The 23,997-nt window shown below is 39.2% G+C and overlaps 1 protein-coding gene across 6 annotated transcripts in view; it reads left to right on the top strand.

The window, feature by feature from the left end:
- arfip1 (ARF interacting protein 1) overlaps window positions 1–23,997 on the top strand; it is a 214,772-nt gene that overhangs the window by 146,493 nt on the left and 44,282 nt on the right. For all 6 annotated transcript variants that reach the window (XM_043699966.2, XM_043699996.2, XM_088000080.1 and 3 more), the window contains one exon: window positions 8,593–8,701. In XM_043699966.2, coding sequence (XP_043555901.1) covers window positions 8,593–8,701 — 109 coding nt within the window. The remainder of the gene's footprint in view (window positions 1–8,592; window positions 8,702–23,997) is intronic.

Genomic DNA, 23,997 nt, shown 5'->3' with positions numbered 1-23,997 from the left:
CTATCTTCGTATCATCTGCAAATTTACTGACCCACCCTTCGACTCCCTCATCCAAGTCATTAATAAAAATTACAAACAGCAGAGGACCCAGAACTGATCCCTGCGGAACTCCACTTGTAACTGGGCTCCAGGCTGAATATTTACCATCTACCACCACTCTCTGCCTTCGACCGGTTAGCCAGTTTTCTATCCAATTGGCCAAATTTCCCTCTATCCCATGCCTCCTGACTTTCCGCATAAGCCTACCATGGGGAACCTTAACAAATGCCTTACTAAAATCCATGTACACTACATCCACTGCTCAACCCTCATCCACATGCTTGGTCACCTCCTCGAAGAATTCAATAAGACTTGTAAGGCAAGACCTACCCTTCACAAATCCGTGCTGGCTGTCCCTAATCAAGCAGTGTCTTTCCAGATACTCATAAATCCTATCCCTCAGTACCCTTTCCATTACTTTGCCTACCACAGAAGTAAGACTAACAGGCCTGTAATTCCCGGGGTTATCCCTATTCCCTTTTTTGAACAGGGGCACAACATTCGCTACTCTCCAGTCCCCTGGTACCACCCCCGTTGCCAGTGAAGACGAGAAGATCATTGCCAACGGTACTGCAATTTCCTCTCTTGCTTCCCACATAATCCTAGGATATATCCCGTCAGGCCCGGGGGACTTGTCTATCCTCAAGTTGTTCAAAATGTCCAACACATCTTCCTTCCTAACAGGTATCTCTTCTAGCTTACCAGTCCATTTCACACTCTCCTCTTCTACAATACGGTCCCTCTCGTTCGTAAATACTGAAGAGAAGTACTTGTTCAAGACCTCTCCTATCTCTTCCAACTCAATACACAGTCTCCCACTACTGTCCTTGATCGGACCTACCCTCGTTCTCGTCATTCTCAGGTTTCTCACATACGCATAAAATGCCTTGGGGTTATCCTTGATCCTATCCGCCAACGATTTTTCATGCCCTCTCTTAGCTCTCCTAATCCCTTTCTTCAGGTTCCTTCTGGCTATCCTGTATCCCTCCACTGCTCTGTCTGAATCCTGTTTCCTCAACCTTATGTAAGCCTCCTTCTTCCTCTTTACCAGACATTCAACCTCTCTCGTCAACCAAGGCTCCCTCACACGACCATTTCTTTCCTGCCTGATAGGTACATACATATCATGGACACGTCGTATCTGCTCTTTGAAAAAGTTCCACATTTCCTCCACATCCTTCCCTGACAGCCTATGCTCCCAACGTATGCTCCTCAAATCCTGCCTTACAGCATCGTAATTTCCCTTCCCCCAATTATAAAATCTACCTTGTTGTGCGCACCTATCTCTCTCCATAACCAAGGTGAAAGTCACAGAATTGTGGTCACCATCACCAAAATGTTCACCCACTAACAAGCCCACCACTTGTCCCGGTTCATTACCGAGTACCAAATCCAATATGGCCTCCCCTCTGGTTGGACAATCTACATACTGCGTTAGAAAAGCTTCCTGGACACACTGCACAAACACCCCCCCATCCAATCTACTTGATCTAAAGAGCTTCCAATCAATATTTGGGAAGTTGAAGATGTATAGCTTAGGTATGTTATGTATAGATCTTTCACATGAATACATATAAACATCCACACAGAAAATGCTGGAGTAAGTCAGGTCTGGTATCATCCCTGGAGTGAGAAACAGAGGTAGCATCTTGAGTGCAGTATCAATGTTCTTCAGAGCTCAAAGCGGTTGGAAATGGCTTTTTAAAATACTTTTGACAGGGACAAAGTGGTGGTGCAAAGACGGTTGGTGTCCAGTGCAAAACACAAAGGGGTTGTTAATGGTCGTAAAAGAGATGTGAAATAGGTGTAAATTAACGTATGAAAGGGAGATAATGAATCTTCTCTCCTGAGAGCAAAGTAAACAAGACACAGCTGTGGAGGGAGAGAGTATAAGTAAAATGGAGAACAGATATCATGGAATCAAAGATCTGAAGTTATGACATTCAGCTTTGAATCCCAGAGACTGTATTGTACCGAAGCAGGAAATCAGGCATTGATCCTCTAGTAAATTGCATGCTGGAATGTTGCAGCAGGCATGGAAAAGATGTTCGCATGAAAGTAAGATGATTTATTGAAATGGTAAGCAACTGGGAGGTCAGGGTCATTCCTGTAGACTGAGCTAGGTATTCTGCAAAGTGGTCACCCAGTTTGTGTTCAGTCTCTCAAATGTAAAGGAAAACCTCCACTTTATGCGCATATAGTGTCTAGGATACAGTATTGAATTCCACAGTGTCAAAGCCTGACCGTATGAAGTTTGTTCTCCGTTTTGTTTTGTCTTGTTTTTTTAATGTCACGTTCATTTTGCTGTCAGTAGAAATGGCCCATTTTTTCCCATTCACACTTTACACATATTTTACATGGGGGGGTCTTTCTCCACCAACAGTAACAACCTATGTACTGTCTTGGTGACACCCCCCATGCCCTCAACCCTGCTTCTCAAATGTATTGAATAACATTGCCAAATCTTTCAATTCAGATAAAGAGTCATACTGCACTTGAAAAATTAATTTTATCTTTTCACAGATGCTGCCAGATAGGCTGAATTTCTTCTTCTTTTTGGTTGCTTTGGATTTCCAGCAGCGAAAGTATTTTGTATTTATTTACGCACAAACATGTGCATTGCTAACCTCCTCAGATTTGGAGGATAATTCTGATTTTAGCTGTTAATCTGGCCTATCCATTTTAAAACTCCATTCAATAGGATACTCCTTACAACTGCAACTCCTTGTTAATTGTTAGGATCATTAACAGAGTGGTTGAATCGTTGTTTTGTAGCATGGAAACAACCGTAAGTTCCAGTGTGTCTGGGATTGGCTCACTTTATTTAAAAAGCTGGGAGAAAGTGTGAGGACTGCATATGCTGGAGATCAAAGTAGAGGAGTGTGGAGCTGGAAAAGCACAGACGCTCCGGCAGCAGGAGAGTGGCCTGACCAGCTGTGCTCTTCCAGTACCACGCTCTTTGACTCCAGCATCTGCAGTCCTCACTTCCTCCCTGAAAATGCTTTTTACCCACTTCCTGTTTTTTAATAGTTAGTTATTCAATCCTCTGTCCTTGTTAATATACTAGCCCCAACACCATGGCCTATTGTCTTTATTAAGTAGCCTCATGTGCTATACCTATTAACTACTTTTTGGAAATCTAAATATTTTACATGTTCTGCTTTCCCTATGTCTATCCTGCTTGTTATCTTCTCAAAGAGTTATAATAACTTTGTCAGGCATGAATACCCCTTCATGAAGTTATTTGACATTGCTTGATTATGTTCTGTATTTCTAAATTCTGTATTACCTTCTTGTAATAAACTAATATGTTCTCACTGATAGATGTTAAGCTAACATGACCACAGCTCCTGATTTTTATCTCTCTCTTATTTTGAATAGGGGTGTAATACTGGCAGTGTTCCAGTCATCTGGGACTGTCATTGAATTTAACAACTCTTGAAAGATATACTGTCTGTGCATCCACTACCTCTGTGGCCACTATCTTTAAAATCCAAGGATATAATCTATCAAGCACTTATTGGCCTTTTGCTTCTTCGGTTTACCTATTACTTTTCTCTGTGAAAAGGGTGGCATGGTGGCCCAGTGGTTAGCACTGCGTTCTCACAGCACCAGGGACCAGTGTTCGATTCCAGCCTCAGGCGACTGTCTGCATGGGTTTCCTCCTGGTGCTCCGGTTTCCTCCCATAATCCAAAGATGTGCAAGTTAGGTGAATTGGCTATGCTAAATTGTCCGTAGTGTTCAGGGATGTATAGGCTGGAGGTAAATGTAGAAGAATGGGTTTGGGTAGAATCCTCTTCGGAGGGTCGGTGTGGACTTGTAGAGCCAAAGGGCCTGTTTCCACACTGTAGGGATTCTATGAACCTATGAATTATTGTCTTTATTTCCTGTTCTTTGTCCCAACCACATGGCCCCTTAAATATTTAGCACTCTTCACATACTAGTAATGCCTTCTATCACATATTCTGATGCAGAATGTATTATTCAACTCCTCTACAATTTTCTGTTCACTGTTATTTCACCAACATAATTCTGTAAGGGGCTAAGTTTGGTTTTCTTTCCCTTTGTGTGCATTTAAAGAAGCTCCTGCTGTCCATTGTTATATTAGTTGCTAGTATGCTCTCATCATCTATTTTCTCCCCCTATTATTTTTTGATCATCTTTTGTTGCGTTTTAAAACTTTTCCAATCTTTTGACTTACCATTAATCTTTTTCATTTTTTTTATTTTGATGCTATCCTTAACTTACTTAGTTAACCATGGTCAGTTTATCCCCTTCGTCGAATCCATCTCCCTCACTGTGATATATCTTTGCTGTGAATCTGGGTGGGGTACTCTTTACAGGATTAGTGTGGACTCAGAGCCAAATGGCCTACTTCTACACTGTAGGGATTCTATAATGTGAATTCTACATCATCAATCCAAGATAATTTCTGGCTATCAAACTTTTCTCCTACTAACAAAGCTACCCACCCACACGTCCCTCCCTGCCTGTCCTGTGGAAAAGTTGCATACCTAGAATATTAAATTCCATTTACTGTTCTGAAGATAAACCTGAATGTAAGTCCTTTTCTCTCAATTCGACATTCTGCAGAAAATGTCTGATGGTTATAGGATTTCTCTTCACAAAATCCAATGGTAAGGTTCCATGATCTATATTGTGTTCTAAACCATCATCTTTATTTTTATCATGTAAGACTAATTGTGGCGACACAGAATTCATTAATCCTAGAGTTGCAGGTACTGTGGTGAATAGCTAAGTGGATAAATATTTTCACATTTGTGTGCTACTGACTTCCTTTTCTTCCTTTAAAGTATACAGAGTAATGGTGTTGAATGCCATATGAGCCGGTTGTCACCAGATATCACCAAATTGACCATCCTACAGCTGCAAATCTAGATAATGGGATGAACATTGAACCAAATGAATCTGATATTTTCCACGTGCTTGTTATCACTGACAAAGGGGCATTTAAGTCGACAAAGTGCCACATTATAATTTACTATTTAAATCATGGTATAGGGGTAGCATGTTAGCATGAGTAGAGGATTATTATTCAACTGATGAGATGCAGAGGGTGGATTTTGGGTCGTCAGTGTGACGAGTAGGGTGCCACAGGGCTCATTATTCGGCCCTCAGTTATTTACAATTAATGCCATTGACTTACATGAATGGACTGAATGTATGGTTGCTAAATTTGGTGATGACATGCTGGTTGGTAAGGACGTAGGTTGTGAAGTAGACCAAGAGTATACAAAGGGATAAAGATTGATTAAATGATTGTTCAAAAAATTTGGCCTATGAAGTATAATGTGTGAAAACATGTTCTTGTCTGCTTAGGCAGGAAGAAAGCAGCAAACACACCAGTCTCTACACCTAATTTTCACTAATGGAAAAACATGGCATCCAAATTGATTCTGTTGTCTTTTCTATTGTCTGTTATGAAAATGCAACTTTGGATCCCAATTAACTCAGTGGGAAAATAGAGCATGGCAGAACTCTCAAAGTTCTAAACATAGTACTAAAGAGTTGTGGCCCAGATGGTGTCAAAGAATCCAGAGTTGAAGGAACTGACGAAGATCAGAGAAGTTGATAGAGGTGGGGGAAAGTGAGACACTGGAGAAGTTTGAACACAATGAAGTTCTGTTTGAGGGTCATTCCCAAGTTCCTGAACAAACTAGTGCATCTACTCACTCACTCTCAATCACTTCACAGTTAGCCCAATTACTTTCCCATGTTCATCTCATCCACATCATTTCTTGCATGACTTTGTGAGGTGGACTGTCCAGAATGCTCGATATTTTAGTATAACAGAGATTCGTCCAAAAGTACACTAGCCACAATGCAATTCTATATCTATGTGCCATTTATCCACATACAATGAAAATACTAAAGCTGTTTGAATTCTGAAATGCAATTTAAAAATATTGTAAATACTCAAAGTTATGCAACATCTGGAGAGAGAGAAAAACAGAGATAGTGTTTTAGCTCTGTGGCTGTTCACTGCAAAGTTTGCTGACCAGAAACAATGAATTTTATTTTATAATTCATCCATAGTAGCTGCAGAGGCCCCAGGACTGAAATACAAATTCTTCATCCAGATGTTCCTAACATTAAATAACCAGTTGTAAACAGTTCTGAAGAAGAGTTACTGGACCCAAAACACTAACTCTACTTTCTGTCCACAGCTGCTGCCAAAGCTGCTGATTTTTCCAGGAATCCAGTTTTTCTTTCTGATTTTTAGCATCCATAGTTCGTTTTCTTTCAATTGGAAACAGTATTTTCAAATTGATTTTGGCCATTTAACTAGTTACATATTTCTGTATTTGAAAAATAGTAATCGGATGACACCTCGGTGCTTTCCTAATGCTGGTTAGAAACTTGTTAAAATAACATATGTTTTTTATTAATTGGTTTTTACATTCCATTCAATAATCGAAGTACTTATCATTGACAGCTACAGCAACAACTTGTATTTATGTGGTAAAACATTCTAAGGCTGTTCACAGGACAGTTCACTTAGAAGTAAAACTTGACGCTGTGACAACTTTTTGTCTAGCTAAAAGGTGCTTAACAAGCTTTGAGTAAAGTGACATTACAGAAATGGAAGAGCTCCAGTGTCCCGACCTCTCAGCAGGAGGCCTGGCTCACAATCCCACTTGCTCCAGAGGCCTGATAGTAAGACCCCACCACCAGGGATTTATTTCCCTCCCCACCCCTTTCCGCCTTCCGCAAAGACCATTCCCTCCGTGACTACCTGGTCAGGTCCACGCCCCCCTACAACCCACCCTCCCATCCTGGCACTTTCCCCTGCCACCGCAGGAACTGTAAAACCTGCGCCCACACCTCCTCCCTCACCTCTATCCAAGGCCCTAAAGGAGCCTTCCACATCCATCAAAGTTTTACCTACACATCCACTAATATCATTTATTGTATCCGTTGCTCCCGATGCGGTCTCCTCTACGTTGGGGAGACTGGGCGCCTCCTAGCAGAGCGCTTTAGGGAACATCTCCAGGACACCTGCACCAATCAACCACATCGCCCTGTGGCCCAACATTTCAACTCCCCTTCCCACTCTGCCGAGGACATGGTGGTCCTGGGCCTCCTTCACTGCCGCTCTTTCACCACCAGACGCCTGGAGGAAGAACGCCTCATCTTCCACCTTGGAACACTTCAACCCCAGGGCATCGATGTGGACTTCAACAGTTTCCTCATTTCCCCTTCCCCACCTCACCCTAATTCTAAACTTCCAGCTCAGCACTGTCCCCATGACTTGTCCGGACTTGTCCTACCTGCCTATCTCCTTTTCCACCTATCCACTCAACCCTCTCCTCCCTGACCTATCACCTTCATCCCCTCCCCCACTCACCCATTGTACTCTATGCTACTTTCTCCCCACCCCCACCCTCCTCTAGCTTATCTCTCTCCACGCTCCAGGCTCTCTGCCTTTATTCCTGCTGAAGGGCTTGTGCCCGAAACGTCGATTTCGAAGCTCCTCGGATGCTGCCTGAGCTGCTGTGCTCTTCCAGCACCGCTAATCCAGAATCTGGTTTCCAGCATTTGCAGTCATTGTTTTTACATCTCTGAACATGTTGATTAGAAAACATCTCTAACAGTTTGAGCCTCTTGTGGCACAGTGGTAGAGTCCCTATCTCTGAGCCACGAGACCCAGGTTCAAGTCCAAATGACTTCAGAGGTATGGTAGTAACATCTTTGAAAAGGTTGATTAGAAAATATTTAGGAATGGCTGATAATGCCAATTATTTTAATGGAATGAATCAAGAATTTATGTTATGTTCTCAGAATGTTCCAATGATAAAGTTTTGTAGTGTTATTGCCATATAGACAAAATCAATGAGATGAATGGAAAAAAAATCTGCGTTGGGAATTTTGGTGTTTGTACAGTTGTTGACTGTAGTACCTACAAGTTATCCTGCTTAATTAAGTAATGCAATAGACTACAAATAGTAACTTTTACATCCCCTTAAACAGCCCTCTGTTTAGCATTTCATCTGAAAGACAGCATCTCTCATGGTGCCGCACACAATCAGCACCACACTAAAATGTCAACTTTAGGTTGTATACTCAAGTCCCTGAAATAAGACCTGGGCTCATGACCTTTCTGCCAAAGATGCCAGAGTATTACCAGTGAGCCGGACTACTGCTTAAATTAGAAGAGGACTTGAAATCATTGCCTAAGTTTTGTATTATTCACATAAAGTATTTTCAGTTGCAGCTGATGCCAGCAGTAACAAGAGGAATTATCCATTTTGATATATTTTCTCCATGATAATAAAATCAACCTATGCGAATGAATGCACAAATGTTTTTTAAATTATTTGAAATTATCGTTTCAGAGAACTCTGGTGATGTGTGATGTCATAAATGTCCTTGTGACATTGCCGTAGAATATAGCTGCTTCGAATGTATCAGCTGTCGTCACTGTTATAAGGGGCATCACATCTTCAAAACTCAGAAGTATACAAATGCCTAAATGTGCTCTCATCTGGGAACTCCGTTTAGATTACCCTTTCTTTTCTCATTTACCTCAGGACATGAAACACATGATGACTGGTGGTCCTACCCTCAAAGAAACCAGAATCATTTCCAGCAACTATGGCAGTTCCTCTGAGGGAATAATTGAAGCTGAACCATACAGAGGTGATAAATTGCATTGTAAAAATAAACAAAATCTATTTTTCTGTTATTTTTAAAGTAAGAGTTAATATTTTGCCATATAATATTTTTGTTTCATAATGATATATTCTATCTTTTGAGTTCGCATAGAGCTCGTTTATAATATTAGAATATAAACTAATGTGACCTTTATCATTTTGATGCTTAAAAATAAATGCTTCATACTTGCAATCATCAGTGTTAAGATAATTGAAATTCCTTCTCTCCATACTGTCTCAGAAAAAGTTGTGGATACTTTTCTCATTTTATTTTCCAATGTTTGCACTTGTGGTTTTCAAATTGCATCAAACAAAAGGCAGCCCTAACTTAGAAATGAAAGATGTACTATGTAGATTTCTTACCACAATGGCAAATCTAAGTTGTTTTCTGAGCTGGAATCATGTAACCGTACAACACAAATATCCATACAGCCTGTCACTCGTTGAAAGAGATGTCCAATTCTTTCCATGCCCCTGCTCTTTATACATACCCCTGCATCTTTCTTTTCTTCCAATACTTAGCCAATTTCATTTTGCAAATTATTATTTATTCTGTTTTCAACACCGTAGCAAGCAATGTTCCAGATTATATCAATTAGCTCTGCAAAATAACATTTATATCTTGGCAATTTTTCCAATTAACCTTAGTTTGTGTCCTCTTTTTAACTGACATTCCTGCAGCTGAAAGCAGTTGCTCTTTTATTTATAATACCAAAATCCTTTGAGTTTAATGACCCCTAACCAATCTTATCTTAACCTTCTCTGCTCGAAATAAGTACCACCAGCTTCTCCACTTGCTCAACATACGTGAAATATTCAATTACCCTACTTCCCACCACTGGAGCATAGTTCCTAAGTTGCCCAACTCTCCAAGGGGGGGTGAAAAATCTCCTCAGCTCTGTTCTGAATATCCTTTCCAAATTTTAGAACAGTGCTCCGTATTTGTAGACTGACCCACAAGAAGAATCATCCTTTCCACTAGTCAAGACATTTCAGAGTCTTAAGCATTTCAATCAAGTCACCCTTGATTCATTTAAACTCCAGTGGAAACAAGCTCAATCTGTCCAATTTGTCCTCAAGACAATCTGCTCATTTTATGTATCAATATAGAAAACCTCCTCTGAGTCACCTCTGGAAATCATAAATAAAATAGAAAATGCGAGAGAAACGCTGGAAGTCTGATAGCTTCTGAGGAGGATAATGTTTCAAGTTCAATATGACTTTTCATCAGAACTCTTATGTACAATTCCTCTTGTAATAAAGGATAGCATACCATTAGTTGCTTTGATTATGTGCTGTACCTGTATGCTAACATATTGTGAATCATGCACCCGAACATCAAGTCCCTCTGCATCTTTGAATTGTGCAGTTGTTCTCCATTTAGGTAATACTATGCTTTTTGCATTCTTCCTGTCAAAGTGAACAACTTCACATTTTTCCTAACTGTGCTTCAGCTGTCAGATTTTTGCCCACTCACTGAACCCATCTATATTTGACTGCAATATTTTCATCTGCATCACAACATACTTTCCTACCTATTGTTGCCTGTGGATTTAGCTACCAGGCCTTTGTTCATCTTGACTAAGTCATTGAAGTAAATTGTAAAATGTTGAAGTCCCTGCAGGACACTGCTGATCATATTCTACCAACAAACAAAGGCAGTTCTGACATACTCTCTGTTTTCAGGCGATCACCTGTCTCTGATAATTGGTTACCCTAATTTTATTTTCTACAATATGTGAAACATTATGAAATACCTTCTGGAAATCCACGTATATTATGTCCACAGACCCCCTTTTACCAACGGCGCATTATCCACAGCAAATAATTCCAATAAATTAGTGAAACCTGATTTCCATTTGCTGAAAAAGTACTGACTCTTCCAAATTATCTTGAATTTTTCAAAGTGCACAGCTATAATCTCCTTTTGATCAATTCTAACATCTTGCCTACAACAAGCCTCAAGTTGACTGGCCTGTAATTTCCTACTTTCTGCCTCCCTTTCTGCTTAAATAGAGGGGATACTTACTACTTTCTACTCCAAAGAATTTCCTGAATAAAGTAGAGTTAACACCAACACATCTACTCATTAGCAACCTCCTTTAAGACCACAATATGAAAAATACCTGGAGTCCACAGTTCCAACAGTTTGTTTTTTAGTATCCCTTGCCTTGTGATTGTCGTTTTGCCAAGTTCCACTCCTTCCACTTTCTGATTTATAGCTATTGCTGAAATATTTTTTGTATCCTCTATACCGTTCATTTCATCTGCCAAGTCCCCATTCTCATTCTCTCGAGGACCAACAATCACTTACACATTTCCTTTTTAAAAGCTGTAAAATTCTAACTACCTATTTTACATTCCAAGCTAGCTTCTAATTGCTTTGTCCTGATTAGCTCTTTCATCATTTTTCAATTATTCTTTATCTGCTGATCAATCATGTAGGTTGTCGCTCACCTTTGCACATTTATAGTTTTCCTTAAATTTGATACACTAATTTATTTAGTTAAAGTATCATGGGTGGTGGGTCCTCCCCTTAGAATTTTTCTTTATATTAGGAATATTCTTATTTTGTGTATTCTGAAATATCATTTAAATTTCTGCCACTGTTTTTCTATTGATCTCTCCCCCAGCTTAGAATGTTAGTTTACTTCAGCTAACTCTGCTTTCATGTACACATTGTTGTCCTTATTTGAGTTTAAAATGCTAGTCTTAATTCTAATCTTTTCCCTTCAAAACTTGAAGTATAACTCAATCATATTGTGGCTGCTGCTATCTTGACTTAATTTTGAGGTCGTTAGTTAATCCTGTCATATTGCACAATACCAAATCTAATGTAAACTGTTCTCTGGTCAGTTCCAAAACACGCTGCTGTCAGAAGTTGTCTCAAAAGCATTCGATGAATTCTTCATCCAAGCGACTATTGACCATCTTTTTTTTCCAATATGTTGGAAAATATAGTAACCGTGACTATTTTATCACAAGCGCTCAATATTTTGTCTTGTATACGTTGTCTCACATTCTGTTTACTGTTAGAGGGCCTGCTGACCACCCGCACAAGTTAATACTTTCCCCTACAATACCTTAACTCTTTTCAAACCCATCCTACATCCTGCTGTCCTAAACCAAGGTCAACTCTAACTATTACACGACTGCCACCTTGGTTAACTGTACAGGTAGACAGCCCTTTATCCAAAAGTCCGTAGGTTTTTGTGAAGTTTTTTCTCGTTAACAAGGTTGTTTGGCGTGCAAACAGTTAACCCAAGTCCACTCAACGCGTGTCACTCTGATGCGATGTGGGGGGGGGTGGGCGTGGCCCAGCACGGGCAGGCCTCAAATTCTGTCTCAAGACCCATTTTACTCAGTGAGTCTGTTTCTCCAGTAAGACCTTTTTAACAATTTCACCATCAAACTGTCACTTATTCTGAAATTTGAAAAATTCTGAATTCTGAAAACCAGCTGGTCCTGAGCATTTCAGATAAAGGATTGTGCACCTGTGCTACCACATTGCCTTTACCCAAATTCCTATTTCTCTTATGGCATATGCTTGTCATCTTAACGCTCTGTCTCTATTGTAGCTATCAGATCATATTTACTTTGTGTGCTGTTATTTTTGTCACATCTAGTTTTGATTGCTAGTGTATTTCTAAGGTTTTTATCACTCTGCCCCTCATTGCCCGTATTACTGTTTTCCTCTTTTACCTTATCCCTATTCTTTAATATTCTACATTTGATACATTGCCCCCTCTTTTTACTTTAAAATCCTCTGTGCTTCCCTCGTTGTGAGATTAGCAAGAGCATTGGTCCCACCATGGTTCAGCTGTGGACTGTCCCAATAGTATAACTCCTAGTTTTCTCAGTCCTGATGTCAGTAATCCATGAACTCCCACATTAGCCTTTCAGCCCCATAATTATCTCTCTCATTTTATTTACCCTATGCCAATTTGCACGTACCTCACAGAATAATTCAAACTTTATAACAACTGAGATTCTGCTTTTCAGTTTGGTGTCTAGCCTTTCATACGCTCTCTGCAGAACTTCTTCCCTTGTTCTACCTATATTGTTGGTACTTACGTTGAATGCAACCATTGTATCCTCCACCCATTGCAAGTTCCTTTCCAGCACTAAGCAGAAGTCTCAAACACAACCATATGGCCTTTCAATCTTCCTGCAGAGGATGGTGCCAGTCTGCCTCACTTTCCTATTACCTACTACATTCCTGTGTCTCCCACCATTTGAGTGGTTTCCTTTACTGCAGTGCAGTGGTCAAGTTGCTCATCCACCTTGCAGTTTGCACCTTATTGTTTTATTTATTTAGTTTTATTTATTTAATTAAATTATTCACTTGCTTATGTTGCCCTTTATATATTTTATTAGTGTACTATATGGTGGTAAGGTTATGTTAAATTGAAGATTGGAAGAGACCTTAACAACTAACCAGAGACTCATCAGCTTCTTTGTGTTGTAAAACAACTGGAAATTCCTATCAGCTCCAATGCATCTAGCTTCATCTCTGACTGTCTGCAACAAAACCAAGGGTCATCACTTTGCCTGCTCCCCTCTTTTATACCCAAGTCCATGTCACCAACACTTATTGTCAAAACAGTGTAAGGATGCAGAGCTTAAAGTGGCTTAGATGATTTAGAATGAGTCTTTCATGTTGGTGCAAATGTGACTATCCTTTGCCTCACAGATGGCATTACTCTTGCTTTTAAAATGTCTAGCTTTTGACAGAGTTTTTTCTTTCTGAAAAGCTACCTTTTGAGTTACTCTCCACATTTTCTAGTTGCTGATATTGATGTTTTAATCAATAGATCAATAAAACGGTTGAAATTTAACTTATTCCCTAATCTGAATCAACCTAAATCAGCATTATGTGAAATTTGTCCATCCTGTTTGCGCTATTTCATTGTTGGGCTCCATTTTGTTTGGGCTATGAATTGGTACAAGATTCTTCAATAGCGAACAATACAAGTCTCTCATTTAAAATAATTTTATAAACTTAAAATGTATCAAAATCAAAATTATAAATTTACAGTATGGGAATGCAAATCAATGTAAATTTGGATTTAGCTAAGTGTTGAGCCTCGAAATCTGAATTCCATTGCTTGCAATTTATTTGTTTTGGAAAAAAAGGTATAAAAGCGACAAACAGCTTTTATTTACCCCTGCCTATTTTGGTTCCTACTTTCACCATTTTGCTTCTGGAAGAAGAAGTACTTGGGTAATTGTTCCAAAGCTGCTTTTGACTTGGACATACAGGAGCATAAAACAATATGTTCCCCTTCCCTTTCCTCATGCCTCCCCATCTTTTCATGATACAAATTGAATTCAGAATTACAAGGATATGGCCACATTTATTCAATACTCAATTTTGTTCATCGCATGATATTTCAGATGGTCATGGTTTATGTGCATAGAATAAACTTAATTTCAAAGTAGCATTATAATTTTAAAAAATGAAAGGAAGCTCTTTTAAATCGCCACTCTTTTAAATCATCTTTCATAGCACACAGGAGAAAGTGAGGGCTGCAGATGCTGGAGATCAAAGCTGAAAATGTGTTGCTGGAAAAGCGCAGCAGGTCAGGCAGCATCCAAGGAACAGGAGAATCGACGTTTCGGGCATAAGCCCTTCTTCAGGAATAAGCCCTCCTGAAGAAGGGCTTATGCCCGAAACGTCGATTCTCCTGTTCCTTGGATGCTGCCTGACCTGCTGCGCTTTTCCAGCAACACATTTTCAGCTTTCATAGCACACAGTAGTCTTCAAATGATGTGCATGGTTCTAAGGTCATTCTGCAGTTGAGTTTGTTGTGATAGATATTTTGATGTGACAGACATCAAAATTGTAAAATTATTCATTTTTCTGTCAGTTTACAAGAACAAATGTTATATTGCAATGGTAAATATTGTGCATCCTAGCAACATGATCTGCTTGGCATCAAGATCTAGGCAGATTGTAGCTAAATGGAGATTAGATTAGGCAAACAGGGAAAAAAAATGTAATCAAAGCACAGGATGTCAGTTCCTTTTGGGATGAAAATCATAGTGTACAATATCAAATAGTCATCACATTTTTTTTCAGTTTTCCTCATTGAATTGATTAGCTTTTGTCTTTTCACCAAGACTGAAAAATTTAAATTTGAAAAGCATAAGAGTTTTTATAATTAGGTGTTGCAAAACCTTTTATTTTCCACTCTTTCATAACCAGCTGCACATCTTAAGCAGATGGCAATAATTTCTCTAAGTCTGGGCTTTTCTAATGAAAGGTTCCTCAGCAGAAGGGTGGGTTCAATGAACACGTTTGAATACCTTTTGTACCACAACAAAGATTTCCTCCTTAAGCATCTACTGCTTCATTTTTAAATCTATTTTTCCAATCAATAGTTATAGTGTAAATGTTATGTATTCTAATGGCTAATAAAGATGTATAGAAAACTGTACTTTTGAACTTCATTGCATAAAAATAATTTGTACGTCTGTGAACATGTGGCTAACTAACGTAACACAATTGGAAATAATATTTAAACTAAGCAACCTAAAAATTGCATTAACATTTTTTGGCAGAAATTACTGATCTTATAAGCCAATTTTAATACTTAAATGATAAATAATAAATGGATTTACTGCCTGAGTATCTACTATTATCTGTATTCACAAATATCCTTGACTGAACGTATCGAAATCAAAGCTTCAGGTGGATGGTATCTATTGCTGTATTTTAAATTACATTTTGCAGATATTTCAGTTAGACTTCTTTGCATACTTGGGTCAGGTCTGATGTTATCTTTTGCTGGACCATTATTGAATTTGCAGAATGTAATAGACATTAATGAAGAAGTTTTGAGTGTGTTGTGAGTTGGAGATCTAGCTTTACCATGCTCTTTTGCAGGGTTTCTTTTAACTGCTGCATTATGTTTCGGTTGGGTTTTAATGGCACTGAAATGTGACTTTCTAATGTACTGGGAATTGTCTTCTATTATTGCAAATAATTGAGTTTTCATTATGTGCTTTAAAAAGAGAAGAAAATGTTGTACAGTGAAGCCATAAATGTGGAAGTGTGCAACATAATGTGAGTGGATTTCAGGATTAATGGTAAAATATAAGGTATGAAGTAATGACTGATTTCAGATTCTGCATGTTGCATTTGGAGATGAGAATTTCTCATATACGTTGGTTTAGGCAACATTAGGGGAGAGTTGTGAGGCAATTGTGCATCTTTTGGCAGCTGAAAGATGGGAAAGATCATTAAAGGTGTCAGGTCAGAATGACCCTATTTTGTTGTACTATTCTTTTCGAGCTATTTGCATGTGTTAAAAGCTGTTGACAGTGGGAATCCTTTAGATTTACGTTTCCTCGTGGATAGAGTTGAATTGCAGGCTTTCTCTTCACATTTGTTACATTTAGCTGAAATCATCTGATAAAAGATAAGCTAAATGATTTCTTGACACTTCATTAGATACCACGTTAAATATGAAACTGATGAATTTATTCTTTCTTTGAAATCTGTAGTATAGAATGCACCTTTTAATGAAACTAGATTAGACTTTAACCTAAAGAGACCATACTCTGGAAGCTGATCTTTAAACATGCAAAGTTGTTGAAAGGTCAACACGGTGACTGTGGGAATCATGGTTTAAAAGTTCAGTTTGAGTGAACTGGTGGTAAGTTTTCTTGCTGGTTTATATAGTCTCTTTGCTAGGGCACTCCTGATTGATACATGGTAAACATTAGAGCTGTCATAGGTAAATTCCAAGGCTGCTTGATTAAATTACATGATTGATTTACCTGACCTTTGCATATGCTCAAAGTACACCAGCTTCTGAAATGTTAGTGTATCTGTTTTTTACTTGGTGAGCTTCAAATTTTAAAATGAATGCACTTGATTTGTGGCATTTTCTAGGGATGATATGTGAGTCTCAAGCTCTGTATAAAGACACAAAAATCAATTATCGTGGCCTGATTTGAGATGGCTTTTTTTTTGAAAGGGATGTAGTTAGCATTTCAATTCTGATTTTCCTCAAAGTATTTTTTGTACATAGAAGCTGAGTTTACACCATTTGAAGAACGGCCCAGCTGATGGATTGAGCTGAAAACCATCTTTTTAAACATTGTGCGTGTTTTTAGATAGTCAAGTTATTTGTTGACTGTACTTTAATACTTCCCATTTAAATACTTCTCCAAAAATTCCATTTCACATTTGTAGCTTCTCTGTAGTTAGTCATCTCATCAAGATTAACTACTTTGTGCTACTTTCATGAAGCATTTTGTAATGCTGGAGGACATTACTAACATTTCAAAATTTGTACGTAACTTTGAGGTTTCTCAAGCCACTGTCCACAACCGTGGGCAACATTTGAGAAGCTCTGTTTCTGCTATGAAATGCCATCACAAATGGAAGAAAACGATGATAACGCTGCTTCATATTCTTTCAGTCTCTCTTCATTTCTTTAAATGTGATTTTATATTCCTTACGTTATTATAATTATGTTTGCTTTTGTGTTTTAAAGCCAGTAGCAATTGTGTAGGTGTGTGGGTAGTGCACCAAGTCTTTTTGAAGTAAATTGCAATCAGTTTTGAGTAACCTCCACAGTTTAGTTTTACATATGAATAATTTGTTAGAATCTACAGGAATCTATGGTATGTTTGAGTTGTTTACAGCCAAATCCTTCAGTTAACACTTGTGTACAGTAATCTGTCTGACAAATTCAAATGGGGACGTTATGGGTAAAGCAGCATGGTTATAGGATCTGTAATCTTAAAGATTTGCAGGTATGGAAATAGGAATAGGTCATTCAGTCCCTTGACTTTTTTCCCATCATGCAGTTTAAACATGCCTGTTCTATATCTTAATCCTCAACATGATTATAAATTGACAAGAAGTTAAATTTATTTATGCTAATGTTCTGCATGTGTGTGTTGATTTTTATATTTCACTTAGTTTATACAGTCAAGCAAGTGAGGCAAGTGAGCTTTGGGTGAACGTAGAACAATACAGCACAGAACAGGCCCTTCGGCCCACGATGTTGTGCCGAACATTTGTCCTAGCTTAAGCATTCCTGAAGAAGGGCTTATGCCCGAAACATCGATTCTCCTGTTTCCTGGATGCTGCCTGACCTGCTGCGCTTTTCAGCAACACATTTTCAGCTCTGATCTCCAGCATCTGCAGACCTCACTTTCTCCTCATAGCTTAAGCACCTATCCATGTACCTATCCAATTGCCGCTTAAAGGTCACCAAAGATTCTGACTCTGCCACTCCCACAGGCAGCGCATTCCATGCCCCCACCACTCTCTGGGTAAAGAACCCACCCCTAACATCTCCCCTATACCTTCCACCCTTCACCTTAAATTTATGTCCCCTTGTAACACTCTGTTGTACCCGGGGAAAAAGTTTCTATCTATTCCTCTGATCATCTTATAAACCTCTATCAAGTCACCCCTCATCCTTCGCCGTTCCAATGAGAAAAGGCCTAGCACTCTCAACCTATCCTCGTACGACCTATTCTCCATTCCAGGCAACATCCTGGTAAATCTTCTCTGCACCCTCTCCAAAGCTTCCACATCTTTCCTAAAGTGAGGCGACCAGAACTGCACACAGTACTCCAAATGTGGCCTAACCAAAGTCCTAACTTTATTGCTGGAACAGCACAGCAGGTCAGGCAGCATCCAGGGAACAGGAGATTCGACGTTTCGGGCACAGGCCCTTCTTCAGGAATCCTGAAGAAGGGCCTGTGCCTGAAACGTCGAATCTCCTGTTCCCTGGATGCTGCCTGACCTGCTGTGCTGTTCCAGCAATAAAGTTTCAACTTTGATCTCCAGCATCTGCAGACCTCACTTTCTCCTCTAACCAAAGTCCTGTACAGTTGCAACATCACTTCACGACTCTTGAATTCAATCCCTCTGCTAATGAACGCTAATGAACGATAACCACTTTTCATATCTCTGTACTTGGAGAATGAAAAAGTTGAGTGTTTGTACTTTTCAATCTCCCAAGTTACATTCCTGAAGAAGGGCTTATGTCCGAAACGTCGATTCTCCTGTTCCTTGGATGCTGCCTGACCTGCTGCGCTTTTCCAGCAACACATTTTCAGCTACTTCGTGGTGTATTAAGTACTTTTAAAATATGACCACTGGATCATAGGTATATGTGGCATCTTCACACAAGTAGCAGTTGAATTACTTTTGTGGTGTTAATTTAAGGATTGGTTGTTGGCTACATATTATTCAAAAGTGACATGGAATCTCTCGAGTCCACTTGAATAGATGGATGGGGGGAGCCTCAGTTTTTACTACTAACCTGAAAGATATATTTATGCCACTGCAGCATTCCCTCACTTTCCAAGCACATGGAAATCTTTGATTTATGTACTGAAGAATGTGGAGATGAATACACGGGCTTCTAACTCCAAACATGTTAGTGTGTTATTACTGAACCAAACTCCCACTTGAAAATGAATTTTGAAGTGTGGATTCTTGTTAGACGGTTTGTTTTCCGCAAAAGTACTGAGTATATCTCTTCAATTAGACTGAGAGGTTTGAGCAGTTTTGGATGGATCTTTGTGTCCCTGATCTTGATCAGGTTCCTATCTTTTCAATGTACCTGTTTTGAGCTGACTGAAAGAGGACATCACAGCACATAGTGTGGGCAGCAGCCTTGGGAAATTTTCTGTGCTCATGTTACTGAAATCCTCTACTTTCTCTCCATATTTAAGTGTGCAATCTAGATACTTGGTATCTTTTCATCTGGGCATTATAGAACACTGACTGCAGTCAGGAGGGAGTGGCCCTTGAAGTCCTCAACATTTGTCATCCAATTCAATCCAGTCTTATGACATCAAGTCAAACATGGGCAACGAAATGTCCTGCTGATCACCCCTCCCAGCTTCCCTCAGTTGAGCAAGCCTTGATCAGCACCAAACAAGGGCAACAGATATGTGAAAATGCCACAATTTTGCAAGTGCCCCTCCCAGTCACACATCACACCCTCTTGGAATTATAACACTGTTCTTTCAGTATTACTGGGTGAAAAACCTCCGGCTTCCAACCTAACAAAAATGTACATTTACTTAATACCACACGAACTTCAGCAATTCAAGCTCGAGGCTCACCACTGCCACCCCAAGTACACCTAAGGATGGGTAATAGATTCTGGCTTTACTAGCTACCTTTGCATACCACAAAGAAGTTTTTAAAAATGGCAACAGAGTAACTCCTCTTAAAAAAAACTTTTATCTACTGTCTCCAATACAATTGCTGCAGAACTGAAAGCTCACAATAAAGCTATGCATTCACAGCATTATAACCAAATTGTAACATATTCATAATTCTAAGTGAGAGATAATGTAAATAAATAGGCAAGTGCTCGTGTTGCATAACTTTCCACTCATCCATTACATGTGGGAGATTAAGACCGCTACTTTTACTCAACTGGAGGAGACATTGGCTGGATTAATAATACTCAATTGGAGCTGCGGCAGTCATCCAACCAAATTACTGAAGAAAAGGCTAAACCGACAAATTAAAGCTGGAAATCTAAAATAAAAACAAATTGCTTGCCTCAGCAGACCTGGCAGCACCTGTGGAGAGAGTAACACAGGTAATGTTTTGGGTCCAGAGACCTTTGTATTCTTGGGCATGGATCAGATTTTAATTCTTTTAGGATACTTTGAAACTGAGTGCCACAGTCTCAGCAAAGAATACCATGCAGACTGGAAAATCTATCTAATGCACCTTCCTCCATATACTCTCACAGCTATAAAACTCAAATATTCAGCATATGCAATCCAATGAACAGAAATACTGTATAGCTGGAAATAAATTTGCAGGTAACTCTCAGCTGAATGACAGTATTCAAACATCATAAATACTATTATATTTTTTATAAATTGTAAATTAACAACATGGGTGGTACAGTGGCTCAGTGGTTAGCACTGCTACCTCACAGCGCCACGGTCCCAGGTTCGATTCCAACCTTGGGCGACTATCTGTCTGGAGTTTGCACATTCTCCCCGTGTCTGTGTAGGTTTCCTCCGGTTTCCTCCCACAATCCAAAGATGTGCAGGTCAGGTGAATTGGCCATGGGAAATTGTCAGAGGGGGTGGGTTAATCTTTGGAGGGTGGGTGTGCACTTGTTGGGCTGAAGGGCCTGTTTCCACACTGTAGGTAATCTAATCTGTTTCACTGAGTTGCTATCTTTTCTGTAATCATTTCTCACACAAACAGTGGCTTTATGTAAAAATGTGAGTTGTAATTAGTGTGGTGCACTCAGCAAAACTCATGGGTTACAGTGGTTAGCAGTGCTGCCTCACAGCACCACGGTCCCAGGTTCGATTCCAGCCTCAGGTGACTGACTGTGTGGAGTTTGCACATTCTCCTCATGTCTGCGTAGATTTCCTCCAGGTGTTCCGGTTTTCTCCCACAGTCACAAAGATGTGCAGGTCAGGTGAATTGGCCGTGCTAAATTACCCATAGTGTTAGATGCATTAGTCAGAGGGAAATGGTTCTGGGTGGGTTACTCTTGGGAGGGTCGATGTGGATTGGTTGGGCTGAAGGGCCTGTTTCCACACTGTAGGAAATCTAATCTAAATGAAAAAAAAAGAGAAATTATGCAAACTTCTACACACAAGCTGGTCATAACCCATTACTTTTTCACTCGTGGAATGAATTTGTATGTCTAGCTTCTCTCTTTGATATGTTTCATTACCTTCACACCTGCAGATATCTAGTGCTTATTTTGCAAGTTATAGAAAATTCCAAAACTTAAATTTTCTGTCATTATTATGTTGAAGCTTAATTTATTTCATTTGCTTTCTTTAATGGATTTATGAGCAGATGTCACCTTTGACTTAGTTTGTACCATTGCCACCTCTGAGTAATGAAGTTATAGATTTCATATTCTACTCTAGAAACATTGAGGCAGAAACTACTGAGACATTGCGATGGAAAGCAATGAGACGTCAGGGTGAAGAACTGAGATTTGGGAGCAGAATCTGTGCAACATTGTTGAGTGAGACCTAGTTCTAACTACACTTAGCCCCATCATGCAAGCCATCGATATCATTATGAACAGTTGAAGCCTCAGGACTGATCTGTATGGCACTTCACCACCTCTTGTCAACATGAAAATGATTCATTTATGCTTATTGTTTCCTATAAGCATGGGTGCAGGATTGGTTAGCTAATATATCAATCCCCTGCGCCATGAACTCTTATCTCGGTGCAGTATCCTTTGATATGATATATTTAACATTTTTGTTTGTTAAAGTCACAGTATCTGGGCGATGCTGGCTAGGCATCAATTTATTGCCCACCCTAAATTCCCCATGAGAAGATGGGGGTGAGTCTTCTGGATCTGAAATTACTTCTAAAAATTGAAATAAATAGCACCCTTTATCCCTGTTACTAGTAACTTCCTCAAACAACTCAAATAAATTGCTAAACAAATTTCCTTTGCACAGCACCATATTGACTCTGCCTGATTGCATTGCCCTGCTATAACCACCTCAGTAATAATACTGATAAATAATACTGAGTGATAATGATACAAGAAAACTGTTAAAACTAAAATCTGACAAATCCCCATCCTAGGTTCTTAAAAGAAAATGGCTGCTGAGTTAAGGTGCGCTGGTTGTAATTCAATAAAGGAGGGAGACAGAAACAGGAAACTGCACCTGCCTAACATATGTCATTCACAAAACGCTCATATCTATTGTTAAAGACGTTTAAGAGGACACTTAAAAAATGTTAATTCAGCCAGGCAGAGTCAATGTGGTTTTGTAAAAGGGAAATCATGTTTGTTTAATTTATTAGAGTTCTTGGAGGAAGTAATAAGTAATGTGAATAAAGGATAACTTTTAGGTGTGGTGTACTTGGATTTTCAAAAGGCATTTATAAGGTGCCATATCAAAAATATTGCATAAAATAACAACTAATGGTGTGAAGGGTTACCTAATAGCAGGGATAAAGATTCAGTTAGCTAATAGGATGCAAGTGTGAGCATAACTGGGTCATTTTTGTGTTGGCAGTACCACAGGTATTGCACCCTCAATTACTTACAACCTATATCAGTGACTTGGATGAAGGCATTGAATGTATGATTGCTAAATTTGCTGATGACAAAAATATAGTGTAAGTTGTGAAGAAAATATAGGAGTCTGCAAAGGAACGTGGGTAGTTTGAACGAGTGAGCAAAAAAAAGGAAAATGCAGTATACTGAGAGAAAATTTGATTTTCTTCCACTTTGAAGGATAGAAAATCAGTATGTGTAAATGAAGAAGGATCACAGAACAGAGAGATTTGGGTGACTGGTACATGAATCTCAATGTTAGCTTGTAGGTACATTAGGTGATTAAGGGGGTAGGTTGAAAGTTGCCAGTTATAGCAAGGAGAATCTATATCAAAATAGAGAAACAACTGTACAGGGTTTTGGTGAGACTAGATCTTGGGTGCTGTGAAGTTTTGTTCTCCTAATTTAAGGAAGGACATAATTGCAATTGAAACAGTTCTAAGAAAGTTCATTCAATTGATTCCTGAGACATGGGGTAATCTTATGAAGAAAGGTTAAATGATTGGACCTGTATGTTTGGAGTTGAGAAGATTGTCAGGTTGTTTTACTAAAACATCAAATCAAAATAATAAGATCCTGAGCTCTGATGAAGAGTCATCTGGACTTGAAACATTAGATTGCTGTCTCTCCATGCTGCCTGACCTGCTGTGATTTCCAGCATTTTGTTGTTTTCAGTAAAGATCCTGAGAGGACTTGACATGATGGTTGCTGAAAGGATGTTTCCTTTTGTGAGAGAGGCTAGAATTAAGAGAAACCGTTTAAAAGTAAGGACTCTACCATTCACTACTGAGATGATGAGGTTTTTTTTGAGGATTAATAATTTGTGGAATTTTCTTTCCTCAAGCACAGAGGCACATCTTTGAATATTTATAAGGTTCGAGTTAGATACTTGATTGACAAGGGCGTCAAAGAATAAAGGCATAAGTAGGAAAGAGTTGAATTTATTTCAGATCAGCCGTGATCATATCCGATGGCAGAGCAAGCTGACGGGTGAATTGCCTACTCCTGCTCCTAGTTCATATGCATGCACTTATATAACTTGAACTCAAACTTGAGACTGACAGTCTAGGACAGCACTGAAGGAGAGATGTCATCTTTTGGATAAGGCATTAAACCAGTCTATTTTCTATGATGGATATGAAAGATACCGTGGCATTATTTTGAAGTAGAGTTATCCCTTGTGTCCAAGTCAATATTTGTCCTTCTATCAAAAATGGCA

The sequence above is a fragment of the Chiloscyllium plagiosum genome, unplaced genomic scaffold (genome assembly GCF_037043375.1).
Source record: "Chiloscyllium plagiosum isolate Xiang-an unplaced genomic scaffold, Cpla_swu_hap1 HiC_scaffold_1, whole genome shotgun sequence".
Lineage (NCBI taxonomy): Eukaryota > Metazoa > Chordata > Chondrichthyes > Orectolobiformes > Hemiscylliidae > Chiloscyllium > Chiloscyllium plagiosum.
The sequence above is the reverse complement of the archived record's forward strand: the minus strand, read 5'-3'. Positions and strand labels throughout refer to the sequence as shown.